At 35.3% G+C, this 25,691-nt stretch overlaps 2 protein-coding genes across 3 annotated transcripts in view; one reads left to right on the top strand and one right to left on the bottom strand.

Moving 5' to 3' along the window:
• The window catches only part of SAP30 (Sin3A associated protein 30), a 40,991-nt gene that overhangs the window by 12,136 nt on the left and 3,164 nt on the right, over positions 1-25,691 (top strand). The window contains exons 4-5 of one of the 2 annotated variants that reach the window (XM_030312748.1): positions 1,846-1,907; positions 23,699-23,763. In XM_030312748.1, the coding sequence (XP_030168608.1) occupies positions 1,846-1,907; positions 23,699-23,753 (117 nt within the window). In that variant the 3' untranslated portion in view covers positions 23,754-23,763. Of the gene's footprint in view, positions 1-1,845; positions 1,908-23,698; positions 23,764-25,691 lie in introns of those variants that run through there. The other variant, XM_030312743.2, reaches the window with a different exon arrangement.
• SCRG1 (stimulator of chondrogenesis 1) lies at positions 1,561-23,714 on the bottom strand. Its single transcript, XM_030312751.1, has 3 exons — positions 23,547-23,714; positions 3,852-4,107; positions 1,561-1,728 (listed from the first exon to the last, which is right to left on the bottom strand). The coding sequence occupies exons 2-3, from the start codon at positions 4,091-4,093 to the stop codon at positions 1,674-1,676; spliced, it is 297 nt and encodes a 98-aa protein (XP_030168611.1). The 5' UTR covers positions 4,094-4,107; positions 23,547-23,714; the 3' UTR covers positions 1,561-1,673.

Genomic DNA, 25,691 nt, shown 5'->3' with positions numbered 1-25,691 from the left:
GCATAAGGTAAGTTGTGTGAACATTCATGTTTTTATATTTATTTGGTAATATAAAGAAGAATGTGTGCTTCTGTTATGCATTCATTTCTAAAAGACTGTAATTTAATTTCATATTACAAAAGTTATTTTCAGAAAGGGGAATATATGATGAATACTCATAATAATCTATAAAATTCCACTGAATATTTAGCTTTTTTTCAAATACTATTTTTCTCACCACATTTCATTTGCAGTAATAAGGAAACACTTCTTCAAGAGCCATTGTTGTCTTACTGATGCCCTCACGCTGATGTATCATTTATAAATAGAGATACTGAATCTTTAACGCTTTTTTCCTCCCTCAAAGAGGGTCTATACCAAGTAGAAAATGAAACAGGTTTACTGATGATTTTCTTATGTACTTATTCTCTGCACTGTTTCAGAAAGGATCTAACACTTATATTATTTAGTCTGATTTTAGTACCAATTAATTCAGTGAAAAAAGCCCTAATGAATTGGTTTTTTTAAACAATTCTACTTCTTCATGCATTTTTGTAGGAGGTCATACCATTAAAACACTGACTGATTTTTGTGTAGATGGCCACTAGTTAATGCATACCTCCTGAGATATGGGGCATAGTCTGAAGCTGCCTCTATCAGAAAATATCTTTGAAGATTTACCTTTAACATTCATGTGACTTTAATCCATTACAAATTTCTTTTAATATATGTTATTCTCAAGAAAAATTGATACATCAGGGATAAACATCGTAATTTTGAGAATAGAGCTATATGTGTGAGTGTGCAGTGTATGGGCTTTGGAACTAGAACTCTGTTCAAATTCTGCCTTGATTTTTAGCAATTATCTTAAGTTAGCATCTGAAAAATGGGTTTAAGAATACTTACCGTGAAGGTTTTGTTGTTTTTTGGGAGAGTGAAGTGAAAATGGACTTGAAATATTTGGCATACATAATAATATGTACTTAAATATTGGCCCCCTTTTGTCTTTTTTTGTTGTTGTTGTTTTTAAAGTAAACTCTATGCCCAACATGGGGCTGGAACTCAGGACCCTGGTCTCCAACCAAACCAGCCAGGTGCCCCAGTCCTTTTACCCTCTTACTAGAAAACTAGATTCCCTTCTAAGAACTTCAGTTTATATCTGATTCTTTCCATTAAGTTTACATGGTCAGTAATTATCAACTAAGAACTAAAAGTTCTCCACCTTTGAGCCAGGATTATGGCTATTCAACTATTCAAAAATTTTTCTACTGAGCCTACTGAACACCTCACAAATGAAAATTTTCTAGGCAAAATTTTTCTTTTCTTTCCTTTCCTTTTCTTTTTTTTTTTTTTTTTTTTAAGTAGGCTTCACACCCAGCACAGAGCCCAAACTTACAACCCTGAGATTACTAGACCTGAAATGAGATCAAGAGTCAGATGCTTAACCAACTAAGCCACCCAGGTGCCACTCTAACCAAAATTTGTAACCAGTACCAACAATCTCCACAGAGAAAATTCAAATTGAATTATTTTTTATTACTACTTATTTAACTCAAGTTTACTGTTTTAGACAAGGAAGAATGTATAGAATCTGTGCTTTATTGCACTGGATAGAAACTTGAAATGCAGTTATGTTGATATAGTGCAGTATGTGGGAAATGAAAGATGATGTTCTCTGGAATACATGAAGATTCTCAGTGATTGCTGCAAGGAATCACAAAAGAGATCTTTGGTCCAAAGAAGATATCTCTGAAAGAGAGTAGGACATGAATTAAATTCAGCTGAAAACTGAGATATCTATTAATCTTTTCTGGATTAAAAATGGACACTGATTTCCAGGATTTCAGATATAACTATTCTTTTTAGGGAATAAACTACAGAGCGAATGAGTGGGAGGACTTGCCACAGAAGCAACAAAGACCAAGAAGGTAATCAATTCTCCTACTTTCCTCCCATTTGCCATTGATATTATGCTATCCTTTACCTATAAAGAAAAGGAAAAATTAAATGATTTCAAAACCTTATGATCATACCAAAAATACTATTTTTCTGATGTGAGTGGGGATGGGCCATGAAGTTTAAATCTACAGATAAGAAATATAAGGTTAAAAAATTCTTAGAAAAGTCAAAAAACAAATTTCTAGGCTTTATAGGGAAAGGACAAATGTTAAACTATTCAATCCTACTGTTGTTGAAAAGGTCACAAAAGGTAAAGTATAAAAATGCATGGGAAAATATAAAATTGTATTACAATGGCTCATTAGAAATATACTTCGTCTGTAAACTACAACATAAGTATAGTTTACTGTGCTGTGTCATATATTTGAAAGTTGCTAAGAGAATAAACCCTAAAAGTTCTCATCACAAGAGAAAAAATTTTTTCTTGAGGTGATGGATGTTAACTAAACTTTTTATGATAATCATTATGTAATAGATGTCTATCAAGTTATTATGCTGTACACCTTAAACTTCTACAGTGCTATATGTCAATTATATTTCAATAAAAATGAAAAGAAAACAGGATGGCAAATTAAAATTTGTGTTGACAGTGGAAGGAAAAAGGAAATAAACTTAGCAAAGTAAATCTGTTGGGACTGGGGAAAAGGTAACTAAAATCAGATAGAAAGTACTTTTTTGTATGTCCAGACTTCTGTTCTCATCCATTAACACAGATGATGACAAAATTATATCATAAAATAAATACAAATACATTTCAGTTAATTGGCTTCAAGTCTTACAATTACAAAAAAGCAAAAATGGTATTTCAATATTAAATGGCATTTGATTTGTGTAGTCTGGGAAAAATTAAGTCATTTTAATGCATCAGTTAACTCAAGTTCTTGATATTTAGTACAAGTGATTCTCAAACTTTTAGCAGAATCACCTACAGGGCTTGTTAAGTCATAATTGCTATGCCTTATCTCCAGCATTCCTGATTCAGTAGGTCTGGTCTAAGGCTCAAGGATAGACATGCATTTTTAACAAGAACTAGGTGACATTGAAGCTGCTGTTCTGGGAACCACACATTAAGAACCAACTGCCTTGTTAAAAAAAATATCTGGTCCAAATCAGAAGACCTGGATTTTAATGTCAGTACTGGTATTAACCAGTTGTGTGGGATAGTGCTGGTCATTTTACCTCTCTGCACCTTTTCTTGATAGGATGATTATATCTGCCCTTTCTACATCACAGGTTTTTTTTAGAAAAATGAAAATATGATGACATATGTTGTAAGTAATTTGAAAGAGCTAATTTCAGTATGAAATAGCCAAGATCATAGATTTGAGACTTTTTAGTAACCCAGAGGAAGACGATTTTAAGAACAAGAACCAAAAAAAGTTACTGATTTATCTACCATTGTATTATACTTAAAATGTGCCTACTTTCCAAATCAGTAGCTAGTTTTTATTTAGTTCATTTCTAGTTAACTTATATATAGAGCTAGAAACTTTTTCTTTGACCATTACCACTTTTCTGCCCAATTAATTGGTCCTGTTCAGTAGGATCTTTTATCTAAAGCCTTTTATTAGTTCACATTGATTTAAGATATCAACCTTGAAGTTGACCTCTGCTGGCATTTTTTTTTTTTTTTTTTTTTTGTGGTAAAGTCAGGGAATTTAGAATTTAATGTATTGGAGTGTTATTTTCTGGATTTCATTTAGTTTTATTAAAATCTGCCAAACTCTGTTTTTTTAAATGAAAACATTCAGTTCCGTATACAATGGTGATGATTCTAGAAAAAAACTGAGATTTAATTAGGATTTTACTAAAGAAGGGTGATTAATTTCAGCAAACACATTATAAAGTTTGTCTTAAAAAAAGAGTCGTGCATACATTTCATAGCTATATACTTTGCAATTACATTTCCTTACTTTGGGCAGCAGAGCAATTCGCTGAAGTTGCAGTAACAGATCATCTCACATCCCTTCCCATCCCAGAAATGATCCTGGACATTTACATCCATCTTTGTCAGGTCAGCTACTCCCTCTGGAAGGTTGTGACAGTTGCGATCTTTGAGTATCTTTCTGTAGCAAGAGAGGCGATTTGCAGGCATGGCTTGGACTCCTAGCAGCAAAGTTAGGCCAACAGTGACAGCAAGAACTATCAATTTCATTTTGGCTCTTTGCCCTGAGATAGAAAAAAAGCAAAATGTGTCAGTATTTGTTTCTTTTAAAGATGGAATTCATCTGAACATGAAGTTCTGTAGCATTCTCATAAACACTTGGATAGAAAGATTGGTAGTTGATCTTTTCTACTCTTTTCTTTGTGTTTCTCAGTGTAATTTTATGACTACTGACAATAAAAATCCCATAGAATAATTGTTTAAAATCAAATGCCTGGGTTCCACCAAGAAACATTAAATAAGAAATGCTGGGGACTGGGAGAGGTGTTAGTAAGAGCCAGAATCCGCAATTTTAAGTATTCAAAGTAATTTTTTGTTTTTGGTACATTCAGCAGAGAAAAACTGCTCTTTAAGGTGGTTAAACTCAAGTGAATTTCTAAGACAAATATCATCATCGAGTTTACTGGTTCTTGATTTGCATATTCTAACAACAACATTGTCCAAGACAATGTTCCAGCCTGCAGGAATAAGAAACCTATCTATTCTGACATTGACAAATGATAGTCTACACATATATTTATTGCTCAATTAAGTTTTTTAAATCCAGCAGAATTATTTGGGGGCTCATTTTTGTTGCAAATTTTTAGTAATATTGTGAAGTTTTATCCCACATAGATTACTTCATCTTCACCTTGGTTGAAAACAGAGGCTTGAATTCCCCCTAATAAACATTTAGCCTGTTCTTGAACACCTACCATGCTGGGGAGCTCATTATTGACTAAGTCAACATAAACTCCACTGATGCAGTTCTAACATTTCCCTTACTGTAAAGTATTTTTCTGTAGCTCCTACCAAACCAGTCCCAGTTTGAGTTCTTGGGGTCATACCAAACAAGTGTAATTCCTCTTCCAGGAGATAATTCTTTAAATACGGTATTTGCATACAACTGTGGAATAGTCCTCATCTATTTAATCAGGTTTCTCTGGCTTTCATGTTAGACATGAAAAGGTGAGGCTATTGTAGTAAAGGAAACTAGCAAAATAGTGGAGGAATCAGATCAGAATCCACAGCCATTCAGATTTAATCTTGATGCCAAAGTATCTTTCCTACCATGAAGTATTAAAAATTGGGGAAGAGGGGCACCTGGATGGCTCAGTCATTTAAGCGTTGGACTCTTAATTTTGGCTCAGGTCATGATCTCGTGGCTCAGGGAATTGAGCCCTGTGTTGGGTTCTGTGCTGACAGCACAGACTCTCTCTCAAAATGAATAAATTGACTCTCTCTCAAAATAAATACACAAGCATTAAAAAAAGAGAGGAAGATATATATGTATATCATACTTTGAAGGAAAACAATGCTGTTGAAAGGAAATTTTGTATGAAGTTTTCAACGATTAGATACATCTCAAAGGTGAATTAATTTAGGTAAGATTATGTATTTTACAGAAGGACAATTTTAGAATAGTTTTTGGTTTATAATAAAATTGAAAGGAAGGTACAGATTTCCCATATACTCTCTGCCCTCACACATGCATAGTCTCCCAGATATCAACTTCACTCACCAGAATGGTACTTTTTTTTTTCATTTGTTTTTAAATGTTTATTTATTTTTGAGAGACAGACAAAGCATGAGTTGGGGAAGGGCAGAGAAAGTGAGGAAGACAGAATCTGAAGCAGGCTCCAGGCTCTGAGCTGTCAGCACAGAGCCCCATGCAGGGCTCAAACTCACGAACCGTGAGATCATGACCTGAGCCAAAGTCGTACACTTAACCAACTAAGCCATCCAGGTGCCCCCAGAATGTTACTTTTTTTCTTAAACCAATGATGAACCTACCTGGCACATCACAATCTCCCCAAATCCATACTTTAACTTAAGGTTCATGCTTGGTGTTGTACATTCTATGGTTTGGACAAATGTATAATGACATTTCTCTATCATTATAATATCATACAGAGTATTTTCACAACCCTAAAAGTCTTCTGTGATATACGTATACATCTCTCCCTCCTTAACCCATGGCAGCTATTGGTGTTTTTTATTGTCTTTATAGTTTTACCTTTTCCAGAATGTCATATAGTTGCAATCATACCATATGTAGCCTTTACAGATTGGCTTCTTTCACTTAGTAAAATGCATTTAAGTTTCCTCTATGTCTTTTCATTTCATGACAGCTCATTTCTTTTAGTACTAAATGATATTCTATTGTCTGGATGTACCACAGTTTATCCATTTACCTACTCAAGGACATTGGTTATTTCCAATTTTGGGCAATTATGAATAAAACTGCTGTAAATATCTAGGGGCCAGTTCAACTCCTGTGGATAAATACCAAAGTGCACAATTGCAGGTTATAGGATAAGAATATGTTTAGTTTTACAAGAAACTGCTAAACTGTATTCCAAAGTTACTGTACCATTTTGCATAGCCACCAGCAACATTTGAGAATTCCTGTTGCTCCATACCCTCACCAGTATTTGGTGTTGTCAGTGTTCTGGATTTTGAACATTCTAATAGGTGTGTAGGGGTATCTTATTGTTGTTTTAATTTGTATTTCCTTGATGACATATGATGTGGAGCATCTTTTCATACATACATTTACCATCTGTATATCTTCTTTGGTGAGGTGTCTGTTAAGGTCCTTGACCTTTTTTTTTTTTTTTTTTTTTTTTTTTTTTGAGAGAGAGAGCACACAAGCAAGGGAGAGGGGCAGAAGGAGAGAGAGAGAGGGAGGGAGAGAATCTTAAGCAGGCTCCACACTCAGCACAGAGCCCAATGTGGGGCTTGTTCCCATGACCCTAGGATCATGACCTGAGCCACGATCATGACCTGAGCTAAAATCAAAAGTATGACACTCAACCAACTGAGCCACCCAGGCACCCCATTTGGCCTATTATTTAATCATTGGTTGTTTTCCTATTGTTGAGTTTTAATAAATTTTTGTACATGCTAGATAGCAGTCCTTTATCAGATGTGTCTTTTACAAATATTCTCTCCTAGCCTGTGGCTTGTTGTCTAATTCTCTTGACATTTTCTTTCACAGAGAAATTTTAACTGATATATAGTTTAATTTATAAATTATTTCTTTTGTGGATCATATCTTTGATGTTGTCTCTAAAAAGACATCACCATATCCAGGGTCATCTAGGTTTTTTTTTTCCTGTGTTAATCTTCTTGGAGGTTTATAGATGTGAATTTTCCTTTTAGGTCTATAATCCATTTTGAGTTAAGTTTTGCGAAGGATGTAGAGTCTGTAGATTCATTTTGTTGCATGTGGATGTGCAGTTGTTCCAGCACCATTTGGGAAGACACTCTTTGCCCATTGTATTGCCTTTGTTCCTTTGTCAAAGATCTGTTGACTATACTTTTGGGATTCCTTTTCTGAGCTCTACTCTGTTCCATTAATCTATTTGTCTATTTTTTTTTTTTTTTTTTTTTTTTTTATGAAGTTTATTGACAAATTGGTTTCCATATAACACCCAGTGCTCATCCCAAAAGGTGCCCTCCTCAATACCCATCACCCACCCGCCCCTCCCTCCCACCCCCCATCAACCCTCAGTTTGTTCTCAGTTTTTAACAGTCTCTTATGCTTTGGCTCTCTCCCACTCTAACGTCCTTTTTTTTTTTTTTTTTTTTTTTTTTTTTTTTTCCTTCCCCTCCCCCATGGGTTCCTGTTAAGTTTCTCATTTTTTTTTATCAGTATCACACTGTTCTGATTACTGCAGTTTTATAGTAAATCTTAAAATCAAGTAGCATCAGTTCTCCAGCTTTATTCTTCTCCTTCAATATTGTGTTGACTATGCTGGGTCTTTTGCCTCTCCATATAAACTTTAGAATCATTTTGTCAGTATCCACAAAATAACTTCTGGGGATTTTGATTGGGATTGCATCGAATCTGTAGATCAAGATGGGAAGAATTAACATCTTGACTATATTGCATCTTTCTATCCATGAATATGGAATATCTCTCCATTTAATGCTTTGATTTTATTCAACAGAGTTTTACAGTTTTTCTCATGTAGATCTTGTATATATTTTGTTAGATTTATACCTAAGTAGTTTATTTTGGGGGCACTAATATAAATGGTATTGTGTTTTTAGTTTAAAATTCCACTTATTCATTGTTAGTATGTTGGAAAGCAATTGATGCTTGAATATTAACTTTATATGCTACAACTTTGCTTTAATTACTTACAAGTGCTGTAAGTTTTTTGTTGTTGTTGTTGTTGATTCTTTTGGATTTTCTGCATAGATAATCATGTCATCTGCCAAGATAGTATTATGTCTTCTTTCCTACTTTATATACCTTTTATTTCCTTTACTTGCCTGATTACATTAGCAAGGACTTTCAGTATGATAGAGTGTTGTTCCTGATCTTAGGAAAGATTTGAGTTTCTCACCATTAAGGATGTTAGCTGTAGATTTTTTGTAGATAGTCTTTCTCAAATTGAGAAAGTTCCCCTCTATTTCTCGTTTACTGAGAGATTTTATTATGAATGGGTATTAGGTTTCCTGAAATGATTTTTCTGCATCTACTGATATGATAATGTGATTTTTCTTTTTTAGCCAACTGATATGATGGATTACATTAATTGATTTTCAAATGTTGAGCCAGCCTTGCATACATCAATCACACTTGATTTTACCATATCATTCTTTTTATTCTTGTTTGGATTCAATTTGCTAATATTTTGCTGAGAATTTTTGCATCCATGTTCATGAGAAATATTGGTCTTATAGCTTTCTTCTCCTGTAATGTCTTTTTCTGGTCTTGGCATTATAGAATGAGTTAGAAAATATTCCCTTTGCTTCTAAATCCTTTGAAAGAGATTGTAGAGAATTGGTGTAATTTCTTCCTCAAATGTTTCATAAAATTTACCAGGGAAATCATTTGAGTCTGGTGCTTTCTGTGTGCAGAGATTATTAATTATTAATTAATTAATAATTAAATAATTATTGATATTAATTATTATTAATTTCTCTCATAGATATATATCTATTCAGATTGTCTATATCTGTGTGAATTTTGGCAAACTGTGCCTTGTAAGAAGTTGGTTCACTCATCTAGCTTAACAGATTTATGGGCATAGAGTTGTTCATAGTATTGCTTTATTATCCTTTCAATTTCCATGGGATCTGTAGTGATGTTCCTTCTTTCATTTCTGATGTTAGTAGTTTGTGTACTCTTTCTTTTCTTACTTTGCTTGGCTAGAGGCTTGTTGATTTTTTAAATCTTTTTAAAGAACCAACTTTTGGTTTCATTGATTTTCTCTATTGATTTCCTGTTTTTAATTTCATTGATTTCTGCTCTAATTGTTTGTTATTAAAGTATTGATTTTTATTTTCTTTTTATTGTGAAAAACTTCAACTATATACAAAAGTATAGATAACAATTTAATGAACCTCCATATACTTATCTGCTAACTTCAATTATTGTCACCCCATTGCCTCTCTTATTTCCACCTATACCTCCACTTTTTTTCTCCCTCAGTTTTGGGTACTTTGAAGCAAATTCTAGGCATCTCATCTTATCTACAAATATTTCAGTATATATCACTAAAGGTAAGGACTTTTTGAAAACATAACACAATGTTCTTTATCACCAAAAATATTTAATAATTTCTTCATATCATCCAATTGTTTGATATCAAATATCATAAGTCATTGTTTAAATTTTTCCACTTCTCCTAATTTCCTCCTTTTATTTTTTTATTGAAGTATAGTCAATATACTATATTAGTTTCAAGTGTATAACATAGTGTTTCAGCAGTTATGTACATTATGAAATGCTCACCATAATAAATGTAGTTACCATCTGTCATTATACAAAGTTATTACCATATTGTTGACTATATTCCCTATACTGTAATTTTTATCCCTGTGACTTATTTATTTTATAACTGAGAATGGGTTCACAGAGATAGAACAAATAATCCTAAAATTTATATGGAACCAGAAAAGACCCTGAATAGCCAAAGCAATCTTGAAAAAGAAAACCAAAGCAGGAGGCATCACAATCCCAGACTTCAAGCTATACTACAAAGCTGTAACCATCAAGACGGTATGGTACTGGCACAGGAACAGACACTCGGATCAATGGAACAGAATAGAGAACCTAGAAATGGACCCACAAACGTATGGCCAACTAATCTTTGACAAAGCAGGAAAGAATATCCAATGGAATAAAGACAGTCTCTTCAGCAAGTGGTGCTGGGAAAACTGGACAGTGACATGCAGAAGAATGAACCTGGACCACTTTCTTACACCATACACAAAAATAAACTCAAAATGGATGAAAAACTTCAATGTAAGACATGAAGCCATCAAAATCCTTGAGGAGAAAGCAGGCAAAAACCTCTTTGATCTTGGCCGCAGCAACTTCTTACTCAACACGTCTCGGGAGGCAAGGGAAACAAAAGCAAAAATGAACTACTGTGACCTCATCAAAATAAAAAGCTTCTGCACAGCGAAGGAAAGAGCAAAACTAAAAGGCAACCAACAGAATGGGAGAAGATATTTGCAAATGACATATCAGATAAAGGGTTAGTATCCAAAACTATAAAGAACTTATCAAACTCAATACCCAAAAAACATAATACAGTGAAGAAATGGGCAAAAGACAGGAATAGACACTTCTCCAAAGAAGATACCCAGATGGCCATCTGACACATGAGAAAATGCTCAACATCACTCATCATCAGGGAAATACAAATCAAAGCCACAGTGAGATACCACCTTACACCTGTCAGAATGGCTAACATTAACAACTCAGGCAACAACAGATGTTGGCGAGGATGCAGAGAAAGAGGCTCTCTTTTGCATTGTTGGTGGGAATGCAAGCTGGTGCAGCCACTCTGGAAAACAGTATGGAAGTTCCTCAAAAGACTAAAAATAGAACTACCCTACGATCCAGCAATTGCACTACTAGGCATTTATCCACGGGATACAGGTGTGCTGTTTTGAAAGGACACCTGCACCCCCATGTTTATAGCAGCACTATCAACAATAGCCAAAGTATGGAAAGAGCCCAAATGTCCATCGATGGATGAATGGATAAAGAAGATGATATATATATGTATATATATATATATATATATATATATATATATATGTGTGTGTGTGTGTGTGTATGTATGTATGTATATGTATATATATGTTTATTATATATATGTATATATGTTTATACACACACACACAATGGAGTATTACTTGGCAATCAAAAAGGATGAAATCTTGCCATTTGCAACTACGTGGATGGAACTGGAGGGCACTATGCTAAGTGAAATTAGTCAGAGAAAGACAAAAACATATGAATTCACTCATATGAGGACTTTGAGAGACAAAACAGACGAACACAAGGAAGGAAACAAAAATAACATAAAAACAGGGAGGGAGACAAAACAGAAGAGACTCATAAATATGGAGAACAAACTAAGGGTTACTGGGGGGGTTGTGGGAAGGTTACTGGATGGGCTAAATGGATAAGGGGCACTAAGGAATCTACTCCTGAAATCATTGTTGCTCTATATGCTAACTAATTTGGATGTAAATTTAAAAAAAATAAAAAATAAAGTTAAAAAAATGTGGAAAGTTAAAAAAATAAATTAAAAAAAAAACTGAGAATGGGTACCTCTTAATCTCTTCCACCTATTTTGCCTATTCTCCAACCCCTCTCCTTGGACAACCACTAGTTCTCTATATTTATGAATCTTGTTTCTCTTTTTTGTTTTTATTTTTGTTTTTGTTTGTTAGATTCCACATATAAGTGAAGTCATGGCATTTTATGTTTCTCTGACTTATTTCACTTGTTTTCTCTTTCTTTTAGTTCAAAATATTCTAAAATTTCTCTTGCAATTTCTTTTTAACACCAATATGTTATTTAGAATTATGTTAATCTCCACCTATTTTGGGATTTTCCAGTTATCTTTCTGTTACTGATTTTTAGTTTAATTCCATTATGATCTGAGAGAAGACACTGTACAATTTGTGTTCTTTTCCATTTATTAAGTTGTGTTTTATGGCCCAGATCTCTGGGCTGTTTTATGATCTCTGTCTTGGCGAATGTCCCATGTGATTGTGAGAAGAATGTCTATTTTGCTATTATTGGGTGAAGTAGTCTATAGATGTCAATTATATTCAGTCCATTGGTGGTGGTGTTGAGTTCTGTTGTGTCCTTACTGATTTTCTGCCTGCTGGATCTGTCCATTTCTGTGGGATATTGAAATATATGATAAATAGTAGATTCATCTCTTTTTCCTCACAATCCTATCAGTTTTTACCTAGTGAAGTTTGATGCTCTTTTGTTAAGCACATACCCATTAAGAATTGCTATGTCTTACCAGAGCATTCACCCCTTTATCATTATGTAATATCCTACTTTATTCCTGATAACTGTCTTTTGGTATCTACTCTGTCTCGAATAAATATAGCTACTCCTGCTTTCTTCAGTTAGTGTTACTATGGTGTATTTTTCTCCATCCATTTACTTTTTATCTATATATGTCTTTATTTATTTTTTTAAGATTTTGAGTAATCTCTACACTCAACATGGGACTTGAACTCACTACCCCAAGACCAAGAGTCACATGTTTCTCCAACTGAGCCAGCCAGGCACCCTTTTATGTGTCTTTATACTTGAAGTAGGTATCTTATAGAAAACATACAGTTGGGTCATGTTTTTTTTTTTTTTCTTCTTTATAACATCATTCTCAATTCTTTACTAAAACTTATAATAACTACCACAAGAAGATACCACAGTTTGGATATAATATCCAAATGGCTTTGGATAAGCCACAGTTTCTGGCTTAAACAACAGAAATTTATTTCTCACTGTTCTGGAAGCTGGAAGTCAAAGATCCCAGCAGATTTGTCCTCTCTCATTGGCTACCAGCTGGCCTCTTTCTCAACGTGTCCTCACATTGCTTTTCTCCTGTGCATATGTGGAGAGAGAAAGAAGTGTCTGGTGTTTCTTCCTTTTCTTCAGTCCTATCAGATTAAGACCCTGCCTTTATGACCTCATTTAATCTTAATTACCTCCTAAAAGACCTTATCTCTAAATACAGTTACATTGGAGGTTAGAACGTCAACATACGAATTTGGAGGGGGACACAATTTAGTCTATAGCATAGTCTATACCTATGGTATAGGTATTAGTCTATAGCATAGACTATAGCATTGACTATAGCATAGCATAGACTATAGCATAGCATAGACTATAGCATAGTCTATAGCATAGACTAATACCTATACCAATAGGAAAGGTACTTAAGAAGAACAAACCTTAATGTGGATGATCCATAAAATCTACCAGTCAACAATAGTCAACCAGCATGACGACTGATGAGAATTTTGTTCAGGAATCTATTTTTTTTTTTTAATTTTTTTTTTCAACGTTTATTTATTTTTGGGACAGAGAGAGACAGAGCATGAACGGAGGAGGGGCAGAGAGAGAGGGAGACACAGAATCGGAAACAGGGTCCAGGCTCTGAGTCATCAGCCCAGAGCCTGACGCGGGGCTCGAACTCACGGACGGCGAGATCGTGACCTGGCTGAAGTCGGACGCTTAACCGACTGCGCCACCCAGGCGCCCCAGGAATCTATTTTTAAATTTGTAATACCATCAATCCTACTTTAGAGCAAGAGCTTCTACATGATTTTTAATTTATTTGTTAAACCAACCAACTAATCAAAAACAAAGATGAAACAAAACCAACCTCCCTCTTAAATATTACTGAATTTATCAGTATGACTTGAATTTTATCACTAAAACAAATAAAAACAATTGTAATCTGATCATGCTTTTATTCAAACATCATTGCTGCCTTCAGAGGTCCTTTTATTATTTGACCCAGAAGAGGATCGTATTTAAAGATGTTAGAATGGTACAGGTATAAACATAAATAATTAAAATGGGAAAAAAGATATAGATATGAGTAATCATTTTATTTTTCTTAACCAAAATTCAGCGCAGAGAAGTGGAAGATAACAATTTGAATTTAGAATAATTGAATCTAAACATTTCATGAACTTGAGGAAATGTTCATAAAATGGGGAATATTAAAATAAAATCCTGAATGTATAGTTTTCAAGTACAAATAACAAAGCACAAAAAATGGTAAATATGTATATACATATACAATGGGATATTATTCAGCCATAAAAAAAGAATGAAATCTTGCCATCTTCAACAACATGAATAGAGCTAGAGAGAATAATGCCAAGTGAAAGAAGTCAGTCAGAGAAAGACAAACCCCATATGATCTCACTCATATGTAGAATTTAAGAAAAAAAACAAATGAGCAAAGGAAAAAAAGAGAGAGAGAAAAACCAAGAAACAGACTCCCAACTACAGTAAACAAACTGATAGTTATAAGAAGGGAGGTAGGTGGAGAGATGGGTGAAATAGAAAATGTGGATTAAAGAGTACACTTATCTCAATGGAAAAAAATAATTTAAAAATGCTTTTAAATTATAAAGCATTATATACAAAATTTAACATTGGGTCATGTTTTTTAATCCACTCTGATGATCTGTCTTTTAATTGGTACATTTAGACCATTCACATCCAAATTGATTATTGATATATTTGGGCTAATATCTACCATATTTGTTTTTGTTTTCTATTTGTTGCCCTTGTTAAATGTTCCTATTTTCTCTTTGACTTTTTTTCTGCCTCCTTTTGTGGTTAATTAAAACCACAAAATGATTCCATTTTCTCTCCTGTCTTAGCTTATCATTTATACCTTTTTTATTTTACTTTTTTTTGAGTGGTTGCCCTGAAGATTGAAATATACATTTGCAACTAATCTATGTCCCCTTTTAAAAAAGACTATACCACTTCATGAGCAGTGTGAGTACTCTATAATAACAAATTATCTTAGTTCCTTTCTTCATTCCTTGTATCATAACTGTCATTTGTTTCACTTACATATAAGCATAATAAGTATATATGATATATACATAAACATGCATAATTGAATACATTATTGCTATTATTTTGAATACACTGTTACCTGTTTGATCAATTAAGAACAAGAAGAATAAGTTTTTCTTTTATGTTTACTTATTCTTTATTTCGTGCTCTTCCTTTCTTTATGTAGATCTGAGTTTCTGACCTATATTATTTTCTTTCTCTCAAAAGAACTTATTTTAGCATCCATCCATGCTAGTTGCAAATGGTAAGATTTCATTCTTTTTGATTGCTGAGTAATACTCCATTGTATATATATACCACATCTTCTTTATCCATTCATCCATCGATGGACATTTGGGCTCTTTCCATACCTTGGCTATTGTTGATAGTGCTGCTATAAACATAGGGGTGCATGTGTCCCTTCGAAACAGCACACCTGTATCCCATGGATAAATGCCTAGTAGTGCGATTGCTGGGTCATAGGGTAGTTGTTTTTTTGTTTGTTTGTTTGTTTTTTGTTTTTGTTTTTGTTTTCTGAGGAACTTCCATACTGTTTTCCAGAGTGGCTGCACCAGCTTGCATTCCCATAGCTGGTAATCTTTGATTGGATGTCAGACAGTTTAAATTTTGCCTTGTTGGGTACTGGATATTTTTGTATTCTTACAAATATTCTTGTGCTTTGTTCTGGGATATAACTAAGTTCCTTGGAAACAGTTTAATTCTTTCAGGGCTTGCTTTTATGATTTCTTAGGTGGTTCTGACTCAGCCAAGGGTTAATTATTCCTCACTATTGAAGCCATTTCTTCCTGAGTATCCTATCCAATGGTCAATGAGCTACAAGTTTTTTCAATCTGTCTGCAAGTATGCCTGGCTTTTTGTGAGTGTCATAAACTCTGTTGTCTAATTCTTTCCGATTTTTCCCCCTGACCATGGATAGTTTCCTCATTTGCACACACATATCAGTGTTCTGAATTCTTCAGTGGGGCCCTCTGCAGACATCCAGCATTCTCTATGTATCTTTCTTCTCTCCAGTACTCTTTCTGTAAATTGTGACTGCTTTGGTCTCTCTGACTCTCTGATCCATTTCTCAATTCAGGTAGTCTGTTGGATTCTGTGTTCCCTCTCCTTTTATTTTTTCAGCCTGGAAATTCCTTTAAGGGAATAGACTGGGGGAAATTATACCTTATTTGTTTCCCATCCTTATAGGAAGATGTCCTTCCCTGCTTTAAATCCAGTATTTTGACAGAGGTTGTTTCATATGTTTTTTTCTGGGGTGGTGGTGGTGGTTGTTGTTGTATCAGAAAAGTGAGTAAATCTGGTTCTTGTTACTCTATCTTGGGTAGAAGCAAAGCTTTCCATATTACTCTTAAATACTATTTGCAGCTATTTCAGGAGGCATATGAAAGACACATACCCAAATCTTACAGATTCTAAAAATGAGCTATATGGTATTTTGATAATTTTAATCCTTAAGCCAAATTCTCAGAACGTTGTTTCTCCCTTCTACAACCTTTCCCAATTTGAATTAATGGTTGCTCTGACTCTCATCCTCATCTGTTGGATAGAGTAAGTAGCTATTGGGTCCCAAATTACAACAAATAAGACCCATTATGGTTTGCACAAGGAGCCATTCAGGTTGCTCTTCCTACTTCTGGAATGATGCTTGTATATTTTGTTCTAGATTATTTAGGCTGCTGAAAAGTAGCCTGGAATCATTCTTTTATCTTCAGGCTCAAACCTTCATATACTGCTTCAGGTGACTTAGAAATCCTCTACCCAAGGGGCGCCTGGGTGGCCCGCTTGGTTTAATGTCTGACTTTGGCTCAGGTCATGATCTTACGATTTGTGAGTTCAAGCCCCACGTCTGGCTCCACGCTGACAGTGCAGAGCCTATTTGGGTTTCTCTCTCTCTCTCTCCCTTTCTCTCTTCCCCTCCTTCACTTTTCTCTCTTTCTCTCTCAAAATAAATAAATTTTTAAAAAGTTAGAAAGGATCAGGGCACCTGGGTGGCTCAGTTGGTTGGGCGTCCGACTTCAGCTCAGGTCATGATCTCACAGCTCATGAGTTCGAGCCCCGCGTCGGGCTCTGTGCCAACAACTCAGAGCCTGGAGCCTTCTTCAGATTCTATGTCTCCCTCTTTCTCTGCCCCTCCCCTGCTCATGCTCTGTCTCTCTCTGTCTCAAAAATAAATAAAAACATCAAAAAAATATAAAAAAAAAATAAAGGATCACTAACAATTATTTTGGGGGCAACTGGGTGGCTCAGTCAGTTAAGGATCCAGCCCCAACTCAGGTCATGATCTCACATTTAGTAAGTTCAAGCTCTACATCAGGCTCTCTGCTGTCAGCACAGAGCCTACTTTGGATCCTCTGTCTCCCTCTGTCTCTGCCTATCCCCTGCACATGTAAGTGTGCATGTGCTCTCTCTCAAAAATAAAAATAAACAAACAAAAGAATTCCTCTGCCCACACCAAAGACCAAGCTGCAAGGGTATCCAGGAGAAGAGCAGCCAATATTGGGAAAGCGAGGGAGTCAAAGAATAGCACTCATGTAGGACTCACTGATACAGTAATTAAGTAATTATGTAAGAGAGAGGAAAACAGGAGCAAGCTGGTTTAATTTGGTTCAATGTAACAGACATTTTTTTAGTGCTTCCTTTATGCCAGGCACTGTCCTAAGTACCGGCAGTACAGAAGAATTCAGAAAATATTAACTAAACCTATCCTCTTCCAATGACTCCAATTCCTTCAATTAAAGCTAAAGTTATTGCAATGGACCCCACATGCAATCTGGCTCTGGTATCTTTCTGAAATTATCTACTCTTCCCCCTTGGTGTTCCTGTTCTAGCTAATCCTCAAATTGCTAGACACCTTATTGCCTTAGGGCCTTTGCACTGGTTAATTCCTCTGCTTTAAAAGCTCTTTCAGGGGCATCTGGGTGTCTCAGTTGGTTAAGCATCGACTCGGTTTCAGCTCAGGTTGTGATCTCATGATTTGTGAGACTGAGCCCCACATCTGACTCTGCACTGACAGCATGGAGCCTACTTAGGATTCTCTCTCTCTCTCTCTCTCTCTCTCTCTCTCTCTCTCCTGTTCCCTGCTTGCATGTTATCTTTCTCAAAATAAATAAATTAATTAAAAAAAAAGAAAAGCTCTTCCAACAAATTAATGGCATGTCTAACTACTCACTCTCTTCAAGTTTTTGTTCACTCTGCTCCTCAATAAAATCTATTCTGTATAAAACTGTATCTCCCCTCACATATTCTCAATCTGCCTTAATTGCTCTACTTTTTTGTGGCATTTGTGAACTTCTAAATTGTTAAAAATATTATGTCTACCAGAACTTGAATGTAAGCTCCAGGAAGGCAGGGTTTTGTCTGACTTTAAAATGCACTTCTCTATTTCTGTTTTAGTTTTCTTTTTTATCAAAACTATCATTTATTCCAATCAGCTCATGCCTGACTTAAAATATATATTTATATGTGTGTGTACTTTTATTAGAAGATTCAACAATAACAACAAAGATCACTTTCCTTTTTTCTAACCTTTCCTACCAGATTACTCTCTATCAAAAAATTAAGTGTAGGGAGAGAGGTGGAGGGAGAGTTATAAATTCTTTGTAACTTTTTTGCCAATTGTGTTTGAAGAATTTTTCTATTTTATTAGTCAATAGCATTTTTCATATAGTTTTGGTCTCCCTAGGGTTTGTTTTGTTTTGTTTACTATGCAATCATGTTCTTATTTTCAGTGATCTAGCTTAATTTTGTCTAATCCTTGTGGCTTTTGGAAAAAGTTGTGCATTTATTAAACTTGGGCTCTGATTACCCTTTATATATTTCATGCATGTAGGTGTAGTTTGTTCCTGAGTTCATTTCATGACTGTTAACTGCTTAAGCTTTCTTTCCATTAGATAGTTCTAATTATAGCCAGAAACCTGATTGCAAATATTTTTTTAAATACTTAGTAAAAAAGTAATAATACTCAGTGTAAAATATGTAAAATAAAGAGAAGAAAAGGTAGGATAAAATTCAACTAGTGTCCATGTTGAGATAAGTGTTGTTAGCATTTTGGTGTCTTTCTTTTTGGTATGCATAAATGAAGGTATTAAGAAGGAGAAATTGAGATGACCAGGGAGAGAACACTGGGAAACTAACATTTGTGGACTGGATAGAAGAAAAGTCAGAGAAAGATCTTATAAACCAGTGAAGAAGTTTGAGAAAGAAGTACAGGGTCATAAGATAATGAGAAAAGGTGAAAAGGATAAGTGAGTAAAAAGCTGAGGGCAAACTCATCACAAAGATTGGTATTAACTGAGATATGTTCCTCAGAGTATCTCCACTACACCCTGCTGCATAAAAGCAGATGAATTCAAAATCCATATACCACCATTCCCATTCCTTGAACTCTTTTACACGCCTGTGTCTCTGATCAGATACATGATATTGCCACTCAGATGATATTTAATACTGTTAAAATATAAAGTTGTCAGGTAAAATACAGGATAATCAGTTGAATTTGAATTTCAGATAAGTAATAAATAATTTCTAATATAAATATGTCCTAAATATCACATAGTTTCCTTCTCTTGAGTTAATTTTGATAATTTATAGTTTGTTAGAAAATAGCTCATCTGACCCATTTAAAAATATTGCAATAAATATAGAGAGTATTTCCTTATAATTAAATAGAAATCCTTCTTCCTCCATTAGGATTTTTATACATGCTGCTTCTCTGCAAGGAATGCTCTTTACTTGCCTGGCTTATTCTTGACTTTCAGGTCTCCATTGAAATATCATTTCTTTAAAGGCTTTCTCTGACCATCCAATCTAAAGTAGTTTCAGCTTGATTCTGTCACAGTGCCCTCTTCGTTTTCCTAATAATATTTATCACAATTTAAATTATATACTTATGAGCTTACTCATTTTATGTCTATCATTTCCATAAGACAGAAACTCCATGAAGGCAGTCTGTTTTGTTCAACATCACATACCCAGTGACTAATACAATAATGTGTGGTCCATATATGTAGTAATACATGAATTAGTCTCTGAAAACACTTTTTTTTTTTATCCTAAGGAAGATCCTGCAGTGGTTCCATGGTATCTAAAAGGTGGTGAACTTCTTGGGATTAATCCTAATGCTTTCCTTCCACTTTCCCTCCACATCTACCATTCACCACTGCTCAGTGAATAGAAAGTCAGACCAGTTATCTCTTCAATCCTATATGTGTCTTTGCCTTGTTGTTCCCTCTCACCTCTTCCCTTTCTTTTAATTTCTGACCAAACCATCTATTAAGTACAAACCTTAAACTCATCTCTTTTAAGAAGACTTTCCTGCTCCAGCCCATACCACTCTAGTAGCTCCCTTGTTCTATGTGCCTATAGCAGTCATGTGTAATCCATTCTTTTAAGAACTGTGAATTTTACTAAATAATGCCCATTAATGATAGAGAATATGGCTTCAGTTGGAAATGGGAAATTCACTGAAAGGCATTTGGCCATTGAGTAAATTGGTCACTCTGTGTATTTACCTAGAACCAGGAAGGAAGAGATGGAAACATCATAAAGGGCCTTATAGAACATGATGAAGAGCTTGGACTTTATTGACTATATTAGGAAACCATTGGAAGATTTTTTTTTTTTAAGTTTTATTTGTTTTGAGAGAGAGAGAGAGAGAGCGCGCACATGAGCAGGGGATAGGCAGAGAGAGAGGGAGAGAGAGAGAATCCCAAGCAGGCTCCATGCTGTCAGCATGGATGCAGGGCCCAATCCCATGAACTGTGAGATCATGACCTGAGCCAAATTCAAGAGTCAGACACTTAACTGACTGAGCCACCCAGGTGCCACACCTCTGGAAGACTTTGATAGAATAGTCACATGATCTGATAATGTCTTAGATAATCCTTGATTGCTCTGTGAAGATGTGTTGTGGTGAGATAAAATTGGAAGAAGAAAAAGGCTATTGGTGAAAGTTGATGGAAGATATGGGGCAAGAGGGAAAAAATCAAGGATATCTGTTAGGTTTTTGACCTGAGTGGTATTAACATTTGTTGAACTGAGGCAGAATTGGGTGGGGTCAATTTGGGGGAAATTTAAGAGCAAATTTTCAGACAATTTAAGTTTCAGATGCCTACTAGACATCCAAGTGAAGAGGTTGAGTAGGCAGTTGAGTATATGTCTGAAGGTTAGGGCTAGGAATAAAAATTTGAGAGTGATCAGAATGTTTATTGATCATATTTATAGCTATGGGACTGGCAGGGTAGTGAGTATAGATTAAGAAGAGAAGAGGCAAAAGACTGAAACCTGGAGCAAGCCAACATTCAGAGGACTGGAAGAGGAGATGCCAGCATCATGAAGGCGAGGGCTATAACTACTACATCTTTTGCATCTCTCAGAGTGCCTGCTTTAATACTGGGCTCACAGTAAATGTTCCAAAAACATTCACTGAAAGAATGAACAAATAAATTGCTGGAAAAGTAAGTGGGTATGTTGCCATACCATGAACTTCTTCTGACTATGTCCATGCCAGAGCACAAAATAGTGTTTCTGTCACAGTCTCTCAGTCACATACTATGATGGAAAGTTCCACACCTGGCAAGCACTTACTGGTAGTTTTTTTTTTTTTTTTTAAGCACTTTATAAATTACATGTTTGAACTGAAAGTTTCTCTTCTTCTTTTACTTGAGTGCAGATAAATAGCTTTAACTTTTATTTAGCAAGTGGAAAAATGTTTGACCTAGTATGTTCCTGTGATACATTGATTATTTTTTTCATTAGAAGACACCAACCTTAATCCTTGGCAATCCATCAAAACCATATATTTTCATGTGCCAACAAGAGTGAAATGACTTTGGCAAATTTGAAGCACACTGCTCTATTTTTTTTTCTATTTCAGTTGAAGTACATGCACTTAAAATTCCTCTTGGAGTACATCCACATTACAAAAGAAAATAAAGCTAAAAACTGAATATTTAAAGGAATAAGCAAGATATCCTCAGATAGCTATCTGTTGATTTTTTTGGATTCAAATTTATGTAACTAATATTGTTGCTAAAACTATATGATACTATTCATATCCCAATAGTGGCATAATTTTTAAACGATCAAGGCAGAGGATATAGAATCATGGGCAAGATATTTCTAATTAAGCAACAAATCATTGCAAGAATCATATAAATAGGGAATTGCAAATTCTGATTGTGTGAGGGTATTTGGCACCAGAAGGCTTTTGAATGGTTAAGTTAAATGAAGACTTAAAAAGAAAACTTATCCCATTTAATGGCCAAAACTAACAGGGCTATGCAGTTTAAGTGTTCAGAGATTTATGGTGCAATACTCATACTGATGTCAATTCTGGGAACTGGTATTAAGAGCAGTGGAATGAAACACAGTTGATGAATTAGACAGAAAGGGCAGTCCATTTTCAGATTTCTTTCAAAACACAGCAAGAGAGAAGCAAAGGCTGTAAAAGCAAACGACAATTCCAGCCCAGAATTTGACATTTAAAGTAACAAAGATTATAGTTGGAAGAGATTAAAATTGCCATCTAGCCTGTGATGTTTCCCATTCATCTTTCTTTGATGATGGAAAAAACACTGTTATTTAAAAAAAAAAAATATTTCTTTCTCATTAACTGTGTCAGAAGAGGATTGTGGTAGAACGAGCTCTGGAATGGAACTTCTTAAAGTGTGTATTAAAGAAGAGGTGATATTAGTAAGTGGATAAGCCCTTCAAACATCATTAAAACAGACATGATCAGCTTAAGCACCCAAGAGACCTTCATCAGTGGAAAAATGAAGTTCACATCCTCCCTGAAAATGATCTTCCTTCAGACCTCTGGGAGAATGCTATAAGATGATATTAATACTCAGTCTTGCACCATTCTACTTATTTTCCTGGCCACAATAGATCACCATCGCTGAAGAAAAGGACCCACATTTGGGAGAGCTTTTTACAGCTTGCGTAAACTAAGTTAAGGAATTTTAAAGAGGAATTTTTATAAGGCCAAGAAGGAAAAAGTGTTCCCTTTATCTTAGTAGTACAGACACTGTAGTGTGTTCCATGGTGGGAACACCAAGGATGAATTCAGTGAATTCGCTCTTTGTATCACACGTTTATACCAGTGCCTTTTTAGGAATCAAGATTTTTTAAAAGCAAAAACATTTACTTTCTTAGACATTGCAGTTAACTTCACGTAGAAATAGCTGCTGCATTAAAAGACTAAACTTATATACTCCATCATTCTCACATAGTTCTGAAGAGGTGGAATAACAAGGTCTTGTTACATGGGATCAGATTCAGAGGGGACACGGGCATTAATCAGCAATAACAGTGAGGGAGCTGTCTCTTTTTAAACCTATGATGAAGCGACTCTCCCAGTTAAGGAATAAGCATTTTCTAGTTCTTTTTAATCTGATTATTTCTCTTTATCCCAGGAGGTATCACCTTTGTCAAAATACATCCATCTCCTTAGAGAAAGTCTTTCTCTCTGCATTTCTCTTTTGACTCAACACATAAATACATTTCTGCTTGAATCTATAGCAGTGATTTGGAGAGAATATGTGCTACAAAATGATTTTTAAGGAAAAAAATACATACCCTTTCTTCTTCGTTCCTTTTGGTCTTCTTGGCAGAAGAATGTTCTTAAATGCTCCAATTCACTGGGTGAGTTTGGGCAAAAGGAGGAAAAAGGAGGTGCTAGAAGGAGGTCCTTTACAAATAAACCTTTGTCTGCCTTGTCTCTTGCCTAGGATTGACAGACTCACTGCTCCAGCCAGGACTGGGGGAGGAGGGGAGTGGAAGTGAGACAGGGCTGCAAGAACTGCCTCCTTTGGATTCTTCCAAACCAGGCAAGGATGAACTGAACAGCTTCTTTACAGAGGGAAATAACTAGTCTGAACAAGAACCTCAGGGAGGCAGACTCTTGGAGTAATAAAATATAAAACCTGAAGAATTTAAAAAGAACACAGAGAGAATAATTTTAAATTTAAGAGAAGTGTGTGTGTGTGTGTGTGTGTGTGTGTGTGTGTGTGTGTGAGAGAGAGAGAGAGAGAGAGAGAGAGACTGAAAGAGAGATGGGAATAGTGGAGAGAGTGGGGAGAGAGAGAGGAGAAGGAAGGGGAAAAATGGCTAATGTGATTTAGGCAAATAGCTGAGCACCTCTTTGTCTTTCATAATTTCTTCATGTTTTTTCTAGATACCATCTAGATATCTTATAACATTTTGGTTGAAGATGTATTCCAACTCTCCAAGTCCTCACCAAGGAGTCATTACCAGTCAATGGAAAGTAAAAAAGAAAATGACTAAAAAAGAAACCTGTACCTCAAAGGCACAAAAGGAATTTCAGTCTGTTTTTTGAGCAAACTGCACTGGAATTGTAGCATCTGTTAACTCTCCTTTAATTGTTGGTTAAGTTTTAAAACTCAATTTGGACTAGTGTTGCAGGAGTCGGAAAAATTATAATAGGGATAATCTAGAATGGAGGGAAGGGCATTCTGGGTTGTACAAAGGAAGGCATGACGGTGAAGGAGAGGGTAACAACTTTGGGGGTTACAAGTAGTTCAGTGTAGCTGGAAGTAGGGATGGCAAAGGAAAAGATTAGAGGACTAGAAAGAGGCAAGTTGATGAAGCACCTCATATGCTACACTGAACATTTTGTATTTTGTCCTGAAAGTGAACGGAAAGATGACGAAAAGTATTAAAAATGATAGCCCCTGACTGCAGTGTGGAATAAGGATGATGTGGGAGGAAGGAAGCTAGAAACAGAAGAGGGGCTCTTGCAGTAACCCAAAAGAGAAGATAGTTAGGAAGCAGAACTGAAAATATTTGGTAACCAATGAGGTTTTTATGCTTAGGGTAGAGGTAGTTGAGAGAAAAGGGAGACTTTATTAACTCTCAAAGACTTGGAGCCTTGGACGAATAATGCATTACTTATCTTGGAAAAAGAATACAAAGAGAAGAGCAGTTTGGGCTGGAGCAGAGGGGGAGATAGAAACGAGTTAGTGTATTTTTTTCCATTGAGTTAGAAATGTTTTTATTTTTTTATTTTATTTTAATTCCAGTATAGTTAACATACAGTGTTAAATTAGTTTCAGGTACACAATGATTCAACACTTCCATACATCGCCTGGTGCTTATCACAACGAGTGCACTCCTTAATCCCCATCACCTATTTCCCCCATCCTCCCATCCACCTACCCTCTGATAACCATCACTTTGTTCTCTAGTTAAGAATCTGTTTCTTGGTTTATATCTCTCTCTCTTTCTCTCTCCCTCTCTCTTTTTTCCTTTGGTCATTTGTTTCTTAAATTCCACATGTGAGTGAAATCATATAATATTTGTCTTTCTCTAACTTATTTCACTTAGCATTATACTCTCTAGCTCCATCCATGTTGTTGCAAATAGCCAGATTTCATTCTTTTTTATGGCTAAATAATATTCCTGTGTGTGTGTGTGTGTGTGTGTGTGTGTGTGTGTGTGTGTACCACATCTTCTTTATTCATTCATCAATCAATGGACACTTGGGCTGCTTCCATATTTTGGCCCTTGTAAATAATGCTGCTATAAAGATGGGGGTGTATATATCCCTTTAAATTAGCATTTTTGTATTTTGAAGGTAAATACCCAGTAGCGCAATTACTGGATCATAGGGTGGTTCTATTTTTAACTTTTTAAGGAAACTCCATACTGTTTTCCACAGTGACTGCACCAGTTTGCATTCCCACCAACAGTTCAAGAGGGTTC

This window comes from Lynx canadensis, chromosome B1 (genome assembly GCF_007474595.2).
Source record: "Lynx canadensis isolate LIC74 chromosome B1, mLynCan4.pri.v2, whole genome shotgun sequence".
Classification (NCBI taxonomy): Eukaryota; Metazoa; Chordata; class Mammalia; order Carnivora; family Felidae; genus Lynx; species Lynx canadensis.
The sequence above is the reverse complement of the archived record's forward strand: the minus strand, read 5'-3'. Positions and strand labels throughout refer to the sequence as shown.

Excerpts from the sequence above, each read along its gene's own strand:
- SCRG1 (XM_030312751.1), bottom strand. The coding sequence starts at position 4,093 with ATGAAATTGATAGTTCTTGCTGTCACTGTTGGCCTAACTTTGCTGCTA. Across the intron at positions 1,729-3,851 it reads GAATTGCTCTGCTGCCCAAA|AGATATCTTCTTTGGACCAA; the intron begins GTAAGGAAATGT and ends ACTCTCTTTCAG.